The 16,335-nt window shown below is 33.2% G+C and overlaps 2 protein-coding genes and 1 long non-coding RNA gene across 4 annotated transcripts in view; 1 reads left to right on the top strand and 2 right to left on the bottom strand.

Annotated features, from left to right (window-relative positions):
- The window catches only part of LOC127708671 (poly(A)-specific ribonuclease PARN-like), a 52,116-nt gene extending 38,685 nt beyond the window's left edge, over positions 1-13,431 (bottom strand). The window contains exons 1-7 of one of the 2 annotated variants that reach the window (XM_052213772.1): positions 13,406-13,431; positions 11,669-11,746; positions 10,702-10,775; positions 3,653-3,720; positions 2,580-2,661; positions 1,356-1,416; positions 616-799 (exon numbers count right to left, since the gene is read on the bottom strand). In XM_052213772.1, the coding sequence (XP_052069732.1) occupies positions 616-799; positions 1,356-1,416; positions 2,580-2,661; positions 3,653-3,720; positions 10,702-10,775; positions 11,669-11,746; positions 13,406-13,424 (566 nt within the window). In that variant the 5' untranslated portion in view covers positions 13,425-13,431. The remainder of the gene's footprint in view (positions 1-615; positions 800-1,355; positions 1,417-2,579; positions 2,662-3,652; positions 3,721-10,701; positions 10,776-11,668; positions 11,747-13,405) is intronic. The other variant, XM_052213773.1, reaches the window with a different exon arrangement.
- LOC127708768 (uncharacterized) lies at positions 5,592-6,684 on the bottom strand. The gene is made up of 2 exons (XR_007985377.1): positions 6,639-6,684; positions 5,592-6,472 (listed from the first exon to the last, which is right to left on the bottom strand). It is a non-coding gene; the product is annotated as an uncharacterized LOC127708768 (long non-coding RNA).
- Positions 13,432-13,605: 174 nt separating the features above from the next.
- Positions 13,606-16,335, top strand: part of LOC127708692 (bifunctional apoptosis regulator-like) — a 38,834-nt gene continuing 36,104 nt past the window's right edge. The window contains exons 1-2 of the mRNA XM_052213807.1: positions 13,606-13,751; positions 15,903-16,211. Coding sequence (XP_052069767.1) covers positions 15,922-16,211 — 290 coding nt within the window. The 5' untranslated portion in view covers positions 13,606-13,751; positions 15,903-15,921. The remainder of the gene's footprint in view (positions 13,752-15,902; positions 16,212-16,335) is intronic.

The following is a 16,335-nucleotide window of genomic DNA, read 5'->3' as shown; positions in this document are numbered from 1 at the left end:
TTGCCTATAGTTGCTTACATAAACTTTATTTGAACTATGGTAGATAGTTGTCTCAATGGCAATCATACCACATCTCCTTTTTTTTATATAGTCAGCTGAAAAAGCCAACTACAGGATAAATTCTAGAAGCCTTATAAGTACCTGGCACTATCATGACACTGAAACAAGAATAAACAATCTAATCTATAAAAGTCATAATGACTGTTTACTAAGCGATGGTTAACAGTTAGACTATTATTTTGAAAACAGTATTAGCATCAATAAGAAAATTGTTTGCATCTGTCAAATATATATCATGGAAAAGCTGTGTAAAGTATATGCAATCATGTATGAGATGTACTTCTTATTTGGTCATGGAAATTCTGAAATTGTTTTAACATCACTTGGTGAAACTCCATGTTAGTTTGAAGCCATCCATGCTTCCTATGTTTCCTTCGGAAAAATATTTCTCTATGACAACTGGAATATTTTTCAATAAGAATATTAGGAGTTATGGGGTATACATCAATGAGACAACGACCCAATGACAAAAATTTCAAATGGATATCTAAAGGGCAACAACTCAAAAACTGAAAAAAAAATAGTAGAACTGTGACCTTCTCATATTAAACCTACCAATTCTTTCTAATGAATTCTTTCTGTTCATCTGGTATATGTATAGGACCTTTAGTTACCCCTGCCTGTTCATCTGTACCAGGAGTAGTAAAGGCTGGTGATGAAAACAGTGAAACCTCTCTATGTTTCTGTTGTAGGACATCTCTTAAATTTCCCTCCTGTTCTGGTGTCAGATATGATATACCTACGAAAAATAAATTACATTTTTTATGGCTTTCTTATATAATAGAAACAAGAGATTTGTTTAAAAAATATACCTATTAGAGTTTTATTAGCTATATTATTTGAAACTGTGACAGCACAAGGCTGTTAAGTGACCACCAGGAAACCAAATAGCACTACATCTTCGTCCAGTGGAAAATATTACATATCAAGACTAGAACATATTGATGTGATATGAATATGAACCCTGCTTTGTAATTAACCAGCACGCTGAGCTTGATTTTAAAGTTGCTAGTTCACAAAGTTTCAGTCCACTGGAAGACATGTTACACTACATACACATCATTCTCTCTCTGAGTAGCAGCAAATTCCAATTTTCCAGTCTTTGTTTGACCCAGCTTGGGATTGGACCCACATTCTCCTGCCCTCCAGGTGAGCATGCAATCAAGATACTACCAAGGAGGTTTTTTCACTATATGATGTGCATCAAACTGAATGGTGAGGAACAGAAAATCAATTTACTTTTAGTTCTAAGAAATTTTAGAATAGGATTTAAAGTTATAATATACAGTACATACCTTCTAGGAAGACTTTATTGAAGTTAAAACCTTGTGATGCTAAGAAATCTATACTAGATGCCTACAAAAATTAAACTTGTAATTATTTACTTTGACTTCAAAACATGTCTTGCAATCATATAACTTTTTTTACAAAACTGCAGATTGTTATATTAATTACTGTTTGTATAAAATGAAGATGTGGTATAATAGCAAACGAGACAACTCTCCACAAGAGACCAAATGACACAGAAGTTAACAATTATAGGTCACTGTACGGCCTTCAACAATGAGCAAAACCCATACCGCATAGTCAGCTATAAAAGACCCCAAAATGACAAATGTAAAACAATTCAAACGAGAAAATTTGGTCCATCATTATATTAAACTGTTCGAAACACAAGCTATATATCAAAAATGACAACACTTCATAGGATTACAAGGTACTTTTATTTGATCAACATGATTCAGGTCCTGATAATAACATGACTACACACTGAAATATTTCAATCTAATAAAAATAACACATAATCCTTCGAAATGTTGTTGTTTTATTACATTTAAAAAATAATATTAACCAAACATGCAGACTATAGATATCTACTTCTATGACATTAGCTTAGTTTGAATATCAATAGAATTGAGAATGAAAATGGGGAATGTGTCAAAGAGACAACAACCCGACCAAAGAGCATAACACAGCCCAGTATTCATTCTATAAAAACAAACATCCAGATGAAGATCACATCAAGCAAGAAATGTCTGCAGTCCAAATGCAAAATAAAGAAGTTGACTTACTGGCTTTTAACTTGATCAGTTGGTAATTGTCGTCAGATTACATCAATTTATTTTTCTAATGTGTTTGGATTAGGATAACATGAAGACCAAAGTAGTTCCTTAGTTCGAAAAAAGATGTTTTAAATAGCCATTCACCAGATAAAAACTCTGCGCACAGGTACATTGACTTTGATTATGGACAGTACAAAAAATGTTCTGGTGAAGTTATACTACCACACATTTCAGTAGGTCAATTTCAATTTTTCAGTTGTTCAGGAAAGAAAATTCATCTAAAAATGCTGAAATCCTTGACAATTATTTCTTGTGCAAATGTTCAATAACTTAACTACTTTGTTATTTATCTCATTAACCTCAATGAAACAGAAACTTTTTGTCGTACCATATGCTGAATATATTTGATCTTTTACAGTTAAATTGCTATAAAAATGTGATTTATACACAACATACTTGGCATAGGAATCTGAGATCTGGAGCTACTCGAGAGTGTGGTCGAGGAAATACATAGAAATTGAATGGTCTGGCTTCATACCTACAACATAAAGGAATAAACTTCTATATTTTACTTCTTTTTTTTTCAAAATATCCCATTTTGCAATAATCAAATAATTTACATTCCTAGTGGTTTCAGTATTTCCCCAAAAAATCTGGATAACATCCTATAAAGACCCTCCCTTTTTTCTACAGTCATACTTTGAATCAATGTCACTTTGCATCATTATAATCCTGCTCTAGAAGGTTTTGGGTATGATTTACAAAATAGTTATTATTTATTGACCATTGAAATGAAGATGCAGCTTCCTAGAGTAAAAAGACCAAAGATAATCAGTTTATCACTATTTTCCTAGGCAAAGCCACTGACATTGGCTTATGTCATCATCATGTTTGCTCCATTCTCAACAGAGAAAAACCATTCTTAGTCATAAAACTTGAGCTGGAAAATTATCACGAAAAGATCAAAGCAAAATTAAAGAAAATCAGAATTTAAAACTTAAATATGCATAGTCAAATGTAGGACCAGAGTAACATATTGGTTGTAATATGCTGCTACACTCCCTGTCATATAGCCTTACAAAATGTTATGATATTGCAGGCATGAAATATATGAGATCTGAACTTGGATGTTTAACATAATATAAGTCAGTGAAGCATAAAATGTAGGTCAATGTGGTTTATTTTTTTGTGGTATGCTGCTACATTCTCATTTATGCATCCTTACATTAGTTATCTAATTTTGAATTTCTCTTACACTTTCACTGTACAAAAACACACACCAAAAGTTGAGATTTCAAAATTCCTTCTCTTAGTCCTTTATATGATTTTATGGAACAGCCCTAAATTGAAATTTGATTCAAACTTTGATTTTATGAATTAATTTTCAATTTATCATGTTTATTACTAAAATGATATATGATACTGCAATGACTATCCAAATATGTGTCCTTTTCAGTACTCTTGTGTTTTTGTCAATGGTTGAATTTCTTTCTTTGTCACTTCTGTAAAAGATGTATCATATTCATTACCTTTCTGTTTTCTGGTTGTATTTAAAAGTGCAAATGCCAACTTGGAACATCAGGAAATCACTACAACTCTGAAATAATCATTATTTTACAAATTTATTATTGAATAATCCTTCTTTAAAATCTCAAGAAAATCAATTGAAAAGATTTTTTTTTAAAGAATAAAATTTAAATGTATTGTATTATTTTCAAGACAAGAATATCATTTTCAAAAGTATTTTTATTCTAAATCATTTTGGCATGAAAACCAGGGTGGTAAAATCATAGCCCCACCCAAAAAATTAACAGATATATGTCCTCTTATCCACACAGCAAATGTGACATAGTTGTCAAGTCACAACTTAATATAACATACAGATTAAAATTTCTTACAGAAACTTAAAAGACAAAAGATAAACAAAACAATGAAACAACTAGCAATTTGATCAATTACAATCAATTTTCTGTCTTTCAACTGATCTGGAAGTGATTCTAATAAAACAGTTTTTGTTGAAAAAACAAAACACATCACTTCCGAAATTTCAAAGCACACACTAACTACAATAACTGTTTTGATAAGTACTTAAAACTAGAGGCTCTCAAGAGCCTGTGTTTTTCACCTGTATTTACTGATACTTTGGAAATCATGTAAAATAAGGTTAAAATCATAATTAATAGTATTAGATATTAGATATTATAATGATATCTAAGATAATAACAAAAAACAGCAAAATTTTTGTAAAATTACTAACTCAGGGGCAGCAACCCAACAACGGGTTGTCGGATTCGTCTGAAAATTTCAGGGTAGATAAATCTAAATCTGATGAACATTTTTGCCACCTGTCAGATTTGCTCTAAATGCTTTAGTTTCAGAGATATAAACCAAAAACTGCATTTTACCCCTATGTTCTATTTTTAACCAAGTCGGCCATGATGGTTGGAAGGCGGGGTCATCGGACAAATTTTTCTAACTAGATACCCTAATAATGATTATGGCCTAGTATGGTTAAATTTGTCTCAGTAGTTTCAGAGAAGAAGATATTTGTAAAAGATTACAAAAATTTACGAAAAATTGTTAAAAATTTACTATTAAGGGCAATAACTCCTAAAGGGGTCGACTGACAATTTTGGTCATGACAACTTATTTGTACAGTACACATTTCGCGAAAGGCTTCCCAAACTCCGAACACCAAGTTTTTTCTTGGTGTGACACCAGGAAACTCCGACATCCCTCCCTAAATTCTCGGAGAAATTTGGGAGTATTCCCTCCGACTTCCGCGTAAATTCGCTACCTTTTGTTTATTGTATTAGCGACATCTCTCCCAGTCCGGTGTGACGCGGTGTCACACCTGGTAATTAATTGCCCTAATCCTTCTGATCTATACCGGCACACGACAGTCAAGGTATGTGAGATTACTTATGTAATTAAACAATTGTATTTCCTGTCTATTGATAATCAGGTTATATTTCTGATTGCTTGAAACAAATAAAAGATTTAAAAGCAAAACGTTGTTGTTTCTTTCAATTTCACTGTACATTTAAAAATAGTTTTATTAAAAAACAAGAGTGCACACACTGAAATGTCTCGCCTTCTTTACTTATCATTGATATTATGTTGATAGTCCTAAATATAAAGCTTTATTACAACTGTGACATAAACTTATTATTAACCAAGTAAACTAAACATTGACCAATGAACCATGAAAATGAGGTCACGGTCAGATGAACCATGCTAGGCAGGCATGTACAGCTAACAATTCTTCCATACAACAAATATAGTTGACCTATTGCTTTTAGTTTAAGAAAAACAGACCAAAACACAAAAACTTAACACTGAGCAATGAACCTTGAAAATGAGGTCAAGGTAAAAAAAAAACTGTGTGACTGACAAATAGATCATAAAATATTTCCATACACCAAATACAGTTGAACTATTGCATATAGTATTAGAAAAAAAGAACAAAACTCAAACTAGAGGCTCTCAAGAGCCTGTGTCGCTCACCTGACTCTACTTTGTTTTAGAAATCATGTAAAGATAGATAAAAATCATAACAGATACCCAAATAATGATTGAGGCCAAATTTTGATTAATATTGGTCCCGTTATTTTATAAAATATCCTGGTGGCCATCTTGAACAGTAAATCGGCAACAAAGTAGCAACACTTGGTCAGCACTTCATAAGGAACATTCATGCCATGTTTGGTTTCATTCCATTTAGTGGTACTCTAAAAGAAGACATTTGTATGTATTTCCCATAGGGTCCTATGTTAAACTAAGCCCCCCCCCCCCCTAGAGGCCATCTTGGATGATGGATCGACTGAAAAAGTAACAACACTTGGTCAGCAACTCATAAGGAACATTCATGCCATGTTTGGTTCAATTCCATTCAGTGGTTCTCTAAAAGAAGACAATTGTATGTATTTCTCATAGGGTCCTATGTTAAACTAAGTCCCCCGCTTTCGGCCATCTTGGATGATGGATCGGCTGCAAAGTAACAACACTTGGTCAACATCACATAAGGAACATTCATGCCATGTTTGGTTCCATTCCATTTATTGGTTCTCTATAAGAAGACATTTTTATGTATTTCCCAAAGGGTCCTATGTAAAACTAAGTCCCCCACTGGCGGCCATCTTGGATGATGGATCGGCTACAAAGTAACAACACTTGGTCAGCATCTCATAAGGAAGATTCATGCCATGTTTGGTTTCATTCCATTCAGTGGTTCTCTAAAAGAAGACATTTGTATGTATTTCCCATAGGTCCTTTGTTAAACTAAGTCCCCCGCTGGCGGCCATTTTGGATGATGGATCGGCTACAAAGTAACAACACTTGGTGAGCATCTCATAAGGAACATTCATGCCATGTTTGGTTTCATTCCATTCAGTGGTTCTCTAAAAGAAGTCATTTGTATGCATTTCCCATAGGGTCCTATGTTAAACTAAGTCCCCCGCTGGCGGCCATCTTGGATGATGGATAGGCTACAAAGTAACAACACTTGGTCAGCACCTCATAAGGAAGATTCATGCCATGTTTGGTTTCATTCCATTCAGTGGTTCTCTAGAAGAAGTTCAAAATGTAAAAAGTTAACGCCGACGACGGACGACGACGCCGGACGACGCCGGACGACGGACGCCAAGTGATGAGAAAAGCTCACTTGGCCCTTCGGGCCAGGTGAGCTAAAAATTAACTTTGACCACTGAACCATGAAAATGAGGTCAAGGTCAGATGACACCCGCCCGCTAGACATGTACACCTTACAATCATTCCATACACCAACTATAGTAGGCCTATTGCATACAGTATAAGAAAAACAGACCAAAACAAAAAAACTTAACTATAACCACTGAACCATGAAAATGAGGTCAAGGTCAGATGACACCTGCCAGTTGGACATGTACACCTTACAGTCCTTCCATACACCGAATATACTAGACCTATTGCTTATAGTATCTGAGATATGGACTTGACCACCAAAACTTAACCTTGTTCACTGATCCATGAAATGAGGTCGAGGTCAAGTGAAAACTGTCTGACGGGCATGAGGACCTTGCAAGGTACGCACATACCAAATATAGTTGAACTATTGCATATAGTATTAGAAAAAAAGACCAAAACTCAAAAACTTAACTTTGACCACTGAACCATGAAAATGAGGTCAAGGTTAGATGACACCTGCCCGCTAGACATGTACACCTTACAATCATTCCATACACCAAATATAGTAGACCTATGGCATACAGTATAGGAAAAACAGACCAAAACACAAAAACTTAACTATAACCACTGAACCATGAAAATGAGGTCAAGGTCAGATGACACCTGCCAGTTGGACATGTACACCTTACAGTCCTTCCATACACCGAATATACTAGACCTATTGCTTATAGTATCTGAGATATGGACTTGACCACCAAAACTTAACCTTGTTCACTGATCCATGAAATGAGGTCGAGGTCAAGTGAAAACTGTCTGACGGGCATGAGGACCTTGCAAGGTACGCACATACCAAATAGAGTTATCCTATTACTTATAATAAGAGAGAATCTAACATTACAAAAAATCTGAACTTTTTTTTCAAGTAGTCACTGAACCATGAAAATGAGGTCAAGGACATTGGACATGTGACTGACAGAAACTTCGTAACATGAGGCATCCATATACAAAGTATGAAGCATCCAGACCTTCCACCTTCTAAAATATAAAGCTTTTAAGAAGTGAGCTAACGCCGCCGCCGCCGCCGGATCACTATCCCTATGTCGAGCTTTCTGCGACAAAAGTCGCAGGCTCGACAAAAACTATATTTGATTTTTACCTCGTTTTTTTTTCTGGTCAGTAAATTAATATTTAATTCAAAAGAGATATACTTGTGTAAAAATAAACGGAGACTAACGCTGAATAAATGTGGGCAGTTTAAAGGAAAATTACATGTCTCAAAGTTTTGTATACAAGTAAAAAAGAAAATATTATTCACTATTCGTTATGCTAATAAGTCCACGCCATTTTCATTTTACAATTACATAATTGCTTGAAACAAATTAAAGATTTAAAAGCAGAATGTTGTTGTTAATTCTTTCCATTGCATTAAAGTTTTATAACAAAAACTATACTAGATTTTGACCTTGTTTAAGTTCATCGGTAAATTATTTTATTTACGAAAAGAGACATACTTGCGTAAAAATAAACGGAAACTAACGCTGAATATAAAAGTGAGCAGTTTAAAGAAAATTTGTATATGCAAGTAAAAAAGAAAATACTATTCACCATTCGTTATGCTTAATAAGTCTACGGCATTTTCTCTTTAAGATTTGTTGGCATTACTTTAGGATAAATAATTACATTTCGGCTACAACAGGAATACTTCTATATATAGCTGCATCAACTCGTCGTTGCATAATATTCATTTACGCACAATGAATGTAAACTTGTGTGTTGTATAAAGGACAGTGATTTTTAAATTTTTTAAAAGAAATTAATTGCCGTGGGAAGACGATACACATCTCAGTGATCAACAGTCCGTGGTTGAACTTTGAACTTGACTTCGCTCACAATATTGAATGCTAAAAATAGTGACATCAATTTTGACCACGAGATTTTTATTTGGCGGGAAATATTATCACGTAACAGTAAACTCAGGTGACCTTTCTGGATGACCGTGGGAAAATTCATTCGGGGTTTAAATTTGCTTTGGAATGATTGACATGTGTATGCCTTAAGATTGAGGCTCTAGAAGGGCCTTTTACAATTGATTAACCGGAATCTAAAATATAATATTTTTCTGAATAAACGAACACCAGCCTTTTAATTTTACGTTTCTCAGTCAACACAGAACATAAACCTGGACATTATTTATACGTCCATGGTCAACAATATACATAAATGGTAGATGAAAACAGGATGCATGTCGTTCAGTTCCTGTTGGCGTTGGTAGAGATCCTCTGTGAAAATGTGTAGATCGTAAAAATCCAATCCACATTTTTTTCACATATTTTTTTCTTGTAGAACACGATATAATTTCATTTAAATATTCTATAGTATTAATTGTTGAAATACTTCTTTTTTTTATTTCGCCAAGGACTCTTAACGAGCAGTAAAATACGGATTGTGCCCATCCAATTTTATTTTAAATAATAAAGGACAGAATAACAGATCATAACAGAGATAAACAACACATGATATTTTTTTCTTCATATAATTAAATTAGGTTGTGACTATTGTGTTGTGTCTGGGCGGGGAACGTCTCTCAGTGTTGTGTTTTTATGAATATAGGGCACATTGCATACAAAACGTTTTCCCTTCGTTCAACAGAGTTGTCACTTTACAGTTTCTTTTCTGAGTTCAAATATTTCAAGTCGGTAATCTACCGAGGTAGTGAAACATAATATTTTACATTGCAAAATAAATTGAAAGTAACAGAGTTCACTTGTTGATCCGATAAATTAACTCTTGGGTTTAGATTGGACAAATTACCGTAAAAACATCATTTTGTTTTAAGCCAGTTGATATTTATATATTGAACAATTAATGAACCGGATATTGCTCACTGAGTAGGTCATAAAAGATTCTAATTGTAGTAAAATTGTCTTTGTTGAAAAAACAAAAATTATTTCAAATGACAATGACATGGGGCAAATACATACAAGAATAATTATCTTATTTTGAATGAAAATGTCACATTTTTATCTGTCAAAGAAAGGAAATTTTAATACCGTGTTTTAAAGCACACAGGTGCAATCAAGATCGATTAAATGTACAAAGGTAATAAATCTGGCTAATCCGATTATGTTGTCACGCGTCATTAATTTTCAGTCCATCCGATGGGCAATAAACCAATTAACAGCCACGCGGTGTTGGGAGAGAATCTTTGGAGGAAATTGGGAGTATAATCCGTGATTAGAGTTCGCGATTACAAACTCTCTGTGCGTACTGTAGATCTTACTTTGCTGAACATTATTGCTGTTTACAGTTTGTCTCTATCTATAATAATATTCAAGATAATAACAAAAACTGCAAAATTTCCTTAAAATTACCAATTCAGGGGCAGCAACCCAACAACAGGTTGTCAGATTTGTCTGAAAATTTTAGAAGATAGATCTTGACCTGATAATCAGTTTTACCCATGTCAGATTTACTCTAAATGCTTTGGTTTCAGAGATATAAGCCAAAATCTACATTTTACCCCTATGTTCTATTTTTAGCCATGGTGGCCATCTTGGTTGGTTGGCAGGGTCATCGGACACATTTTTTAAACTAGATACCCTAATGATGATTGTGGCCAAGTTTGGTTAAATTTGGCCCAGTGGTTTCAGAGGAGAAGATTTTTGTAAAAAGCTAACGATGACGGACGACTGACGCCAAGTGATGAGAAAAGCTCACTTGGCCCTTTGGGCCAAGTGAGCTAAAAACGGAGCTATAAAAAAGAGTCCCAACTTTTTTAAAATATAATTTTGCAATATTGCCTTTAATGATAGATAATTTTGTAGAAAATTCAAGATGCTCATTGGTTAAATCTGACTTAAAACACTAAAAATATATGTTTATATAGATGACAACATTTGCATAATACTGTTACCTTTTTTACTTTACCATATCTCTCTTCATGTGTATCAAAGGGTGCAATGTGGCTGTGGTTTGCTGCATCCAAACCTTTACAAAATACAATATGCAAATCATTGACTGGTAATACGTGTACTGACTTCTCTGTTAATACAGATCTTTCTGACTGAAATTCCATTTTGTCTTCTTTTTCTAGGTGATTTCTGGGATTTTTTCTACTCAAACATGACTAAGTCAATAAGCATCATATTAACTAGTTTGAGAATCCAAAAACCTCAATTCTGACTGTTCACTTTTGATCTACATGTACATGTATCATGTATTTTCTGCTCTTACTATTGAAACATTCTTTTACATGACTATGCAAATTATAATCTACAAAATGTATTGCGTTTGTTTTATAATTTTGATGACTGTGTACTTAATATTAATGTTAAACACCAAAAAACTGTTCAACAAACTAGCCCAAAAGACAATGTTAAAAGCCATGCAATCAATTTCACAAAAAAACGTACAAGAAAAATACTCTCAAGTCAACATTTCAGTATATGTATGATTATTTTTTGTTGTAAGATTTCTTGTGAAAGACTCTTAGAGCCCCTGTGTAGTAGCATCATGAACATATTTTCTGCAAATGATTGTAGAACAAATATAACTTTTATTAGAACAATGCATATATGGTTAGTGGCTAACATGGCTAAAGTAAATCACAAGCACTAAACCGCAGTATTGTATGGTCATTTAAATGATTTTTTATTTTGGTCAACCAAATTTTGTTGTAAGAAAATTTAGCAAAGCACATGACTTATGTTTTAGCATTAGACAACTAAAAAAAAAGTCTATTTAGACCTAAAGTTAATTTAATTTTAACATCATATATTTTAGTACATTAACATAATATAAACATATACCAGCAAAATGAATTTATTTAAATACTTAAGGATAACTACAAGAATGTATTTTTATATTGATTATATATCTACCTGAAAATTCACCATCTATTGCAATGAAACAACATTCTTTTATTGCTTTATCAACTTCTGGCAAAACTTCTTTAAAATCTGAAAAAGAATCTCCAAAATAGAATTTATATCATACTGAATTTCAGTTTAATGAGGAATTTCCAATATAATTTAACAGGTAATAAGTTTAAAATGCTAAGGTTCCAAAGGTATGAACATTTGAAACTCAGAAAATGTATGTATTCCTGCACTGAACCAGTTCACCTGCAAGGAATTTAATAACTAGATGTTCCTAGCAGCTGGAATAGCTCACCTGTTAAAAATATGTAACATCAAAAACATTATAAACAGTGGCAGTAATCTTTAACACAAAAGGTAAGATTGTGACTAAGTTTGATCCAGATGGAGAATATTTTAAGGACGATTACCCTTGAATAAGAAGTCTGACATCTGACAGTCTGACAATTTTGTTACATATTAATATCATATAGATTTTGTTTGGATGTTCATAGTTTCTCTCTATCTAGAAGAGTTTTCAAGAAATGCTTAAACTAATCAAATATTGTCATTTGTAGATAAATCCACAAATTCAGTTTGATAGGTTCCCCTTCTTCTTCTTCTTCTTCTTCTTTGATATAGTAATTAAACTCATTAATGAGTACTCAATACTAGTGTGTGCATAGGTGCTGGTAATGTCTATTTACAATAAAGATCAAAAATCAAAAACAGTGCATGCTGTACAGTAGTTGGAGGATAAAAACAATCCATCATCTATGCAATCAGTGTCTTGAAAGCTTCTATAGTGGGAGCATTCACTGTAGAGTCCAGTAATTTATTCCAGTCAGGCTATTGTTACATCCACTTCATTTGAACTTTGGTGGATAGCAATCATACCACATCTACTTATTTTTATATTACTACTCCTGGGATGAATGAGAATTTGAAGAAGTCAGGTCTTAGGCTGAAGATAGTGTATGCCATAGTATTGTAGTGTCTAGATGGTCTGTATAGTGGAACCAGGTAGGTTTCTGTTGGAATTGCTAAAAGTTCATTAACAATGTTGTAGAATAAGCATAATCTGATGTTTACTCTTTGTTGGTATAGAGGTATCCAGTTAAGCCTATTTATCATGCTAGTGACACTTAATTCGTTACTGTAATTGTTGAAAATGTAGCAAGCTGCTTTTCTTTGAACCCGCTCTATTTTATCTATATTTTCCTGGGTAAAGGGATCCCATATGGCTGCACTATTTGCAAATCAAACATTTTTGTTGTGCAGTTTCTATCACGAAGTCTTCAAGATAGTATCCAAAATAACGCAAAAAATAAAAGGATAAAAATAGTGACTGAAGGGAAATAACTCCAATAAGTAGTTATATGACTTATTTCTAGATCTCATCAATGCTGATCTTTCATACATCAACATGCATATGACAAGCTACCGGACACCCATACGAAAAGAACCAAACAAACCAGTAGTATTTATAACAATTTTTATATTGTATATTGTCTGTATCTGCTACTCGATTGATATGCTTGTAATCAGCCTATTATTCGGAAATTTTTTTTTTTAAAAGATAGTCGGACAGAAATTATAATGATCACAAGATATTTCACATACTTTTCAGACATTAACAATACATAATTATCTGATGTTAAAACAACACTTAAATTTTGGAGGATTTTTACAAACAGGCTTGGCAGGGACATCTATTGATTACTTGGACTTATAAAATATAGATTTGAAAAGCCCTCTCACTTTTTCTTGTGACTTCCATTTTTGTCGCTTATAACACACACAAAATTGTTCACATGTTTAATTCAATAAGCCCTAGAAACAATTATGACATAAGCAAATATTGAAATTATTTCTGAAATTAAGTGTCTGATAAATTATGATTATCGAATGAATATAGCCTACATATCGTAAATTTATATGCTATAAGCGGCTGCTTTATACTTTCGGTTTGTTTGGAAACAGAAAACAACAACACTCAAATCAAGAACCGAGAAAATAATCTACAATAAGAGACCCATTTCTACTGAACATACATTTATACATTGAGTAAACATCTTTATGAAACACGATTAGAGCATTCAGAAATGTAATTCTATTCTGATACTAAATACAAACATGATTTTTTTTAAATTAAGGATCATCAGGAGTTACTCTTGCAGAAGTGATAGGCACCTTCACGATTATTGCAGCGATATTGAATTTGGGGATAAATTTTCATAATGAAGATGAAAATGTTTTGAAAAATACTGGAAAACATCATTGAAACAGAACAGTTGCTAGGAAACATACATAGGATTTCTCGTAATTTCTTAAAATGACTATTTCTGCTTCTATTCAAATAAAAATCTGACAGCCTTTACACTATAAAATTTACTCTAAATACAGACAAACCTGTGCTCCTGACAACAACTAGATAAATAAAATTCAAATGCATTTGAAGCTTCAGAAAATTAAAAACTTCCCTGTTTTTTGAAATTTCTGTTTTTGATAACCTGATAACATTAACTATACCAATTTTAATGCACTTGATGCACATTTCAACATTAAATGTCTCTTCAGTAATGCTCGAGGCCAAAATTAATTCCAAAATTGAGGGACAAAAAGTATCACCAAAATCAGAACTTTACATGTCAGAGGGAGATCTGTTTATTTAAATTAATTTCCAATATTTTTTCTGTCTTTTTGAAAAAACCTCAAAAATGTGGTGCACACTTTTAAATAACACGCTACACAGCTTAGTCAGTGTGCACCACATTTTTGATGTTATTTCTTTATAGACAGAAAATAATGATATTTAGATTTTATGATAATATGATACTAAATCCCTAACGGGAGGGATTGTGCTTGATTTTCATATGATAACGACATAATCTTTCAATCAGTTTAATTGAGGTCTGGAGCTGGCATGTCAGTAACTGCTAGTAGTGCTTTGTTAATTTATGAATCATTGTAATTTTGCTTAGTTTCTTTTGTTATCTATTCTGACATCGGACTCAGACTTCTTTTGAACTGAGTTTCACTGTGCGTATTGCTGTGTGTTTGTTTGTTCTACATTGGCTAGAGGTATAGGGGGTGGGTTGAGATCTCACAAAACATTTTTAACCCCGCCGCATTTTTGCGTCTGTCCCAAGTCAGGAGCCCCTGGCCTTTGTTAGTCTTGTTAGTCTTGTATGTTTTTTAATTTTAGTTCATTCATATGTTTTGGAGTTTAGTGTGATGTCCATTTTCATTGAACTAGTACACATTTTTGTTTAGGGGCCAGCTGAAGCCCGCCTCGGGATGCGGGATTTTCTCGCTGTGTTGAAGACCCGTTGATGGCCTTCGGCTGTTTTCTGCTCTTTGGTCAGGTTGTTGTCTCTTTGTCTTTGACACATTCCCCATTTCCATTCTCAATTTTAACAATTAAGATAGTCTGACTTTGTACAGACTCAAAATGTAGAGGGTTAAATAAATTGTTTGTGATCACCCCCTCCTTTGCCTATCTAACTGTGCTCACTACTACAGGAAGCTAGATAAGGTAACCACAGCTGTTGATTGAAAACAGTTGTTGAAGAGAAACATAATAATCAAAAAGACTACTAACAGCAAAAGGATTCTAATCATAAAATTTAAGAAAAAAAATTGAAACCAGCAGTATTTGTGAGAGGCCAGCAAGTAATTTAAATCCTCCGACCATTGTAAAACCAAACCGTTTTAACTAAATTAATTAGTAAATCACACCTGTAGCCATTGCTGTTGAAAGATGTAAGAACTTTAACATGTTTAAATAGATCATTTTTCAATGTTCTAGTTCTATTTACGACATTACAATAAAAGGTAGGATGAGAGTTTTTGTTTTTGAAAATTTTTATATTTACAGATAAGCTGATAACAACTGTAAAAGTAACTTTTTTGTTAATGGAACATTATGCTCGATTAAGTCAGCTTCATTAGAACAAATTCTAGCAAACTGTACAAGTTATAAAATGTACACACTGTAAGATGCGATAAGATGAATATCATGTTTTTATCAGGCTGTTGGTTATCTCTTTTGAATTGTTTCACATATATTGTTATCCTGGTGCCTTTTATAGCTGATTATTAAAATTGTGATTGGTTTTGCTCATTGTTAAAGGCTGTAATAAACTTTTATTGTTTACATCCTTGTCCTTAAGGTGTTTATGGATATTTATCTCATTGGCAATCACACCACATCTTTTATTTTTATATTGTATGTGTTTTTTTTTTTAAATTTCAGAAACAGAAAGTAGAAGGTAATGTCTCTGATGAGAACTGTTGAAAAAGACCTTCAAGGCCAAAGTGAGGAAGGAAATAAGGACATGGACGACGAATGGGAAACAGTTGCTGATTTTGAAAATGATTTAGAACAGAGCGATGTTAACTGTGGTGTTTGTTATGACATTTTGATATTTCCAACAACATTACGATGTGGTCACAATTTTTGTCGTCCATGCTTGGCACAGTGGTTTTCAACTTCAAAGAAAAAAGAATGTCCTGTCTGTAGACAACAGTACAGGGAAAAACCTGAAATTAATAGTCTTATTAGGTGAGTATTGAAAAAAACTGAAATTAGTAGAAGTTTTAAATGTGCGATGATGGGATTTACATGGGAGCCTTCCAGAATTGTTTATCGAAAAAAATCTTTCCTGAAAGCTAATTTCCTGAGATGG

Source organism: Mytilus californianus, unplaced genomic scaffold (genome assembly GCF_021869535.1).
Source record: "Mytilus californianus isolate M0D057914Y unplaced genomic scaffold, xbMytCali1.0.p SCAF_7, whole genome shotgun sequence".
Classification (NCBI taxonomy): Eukaryota; Metazoa; Mollusca; class Bivalvia; order Mytilida; family Mytilidae; genus Mytilus; species Mytilus californianus.
Note: the sequence above shows the minus strand (reverse complement) of the source record. Positions and strands in the feature narration are given on the sequence as shown.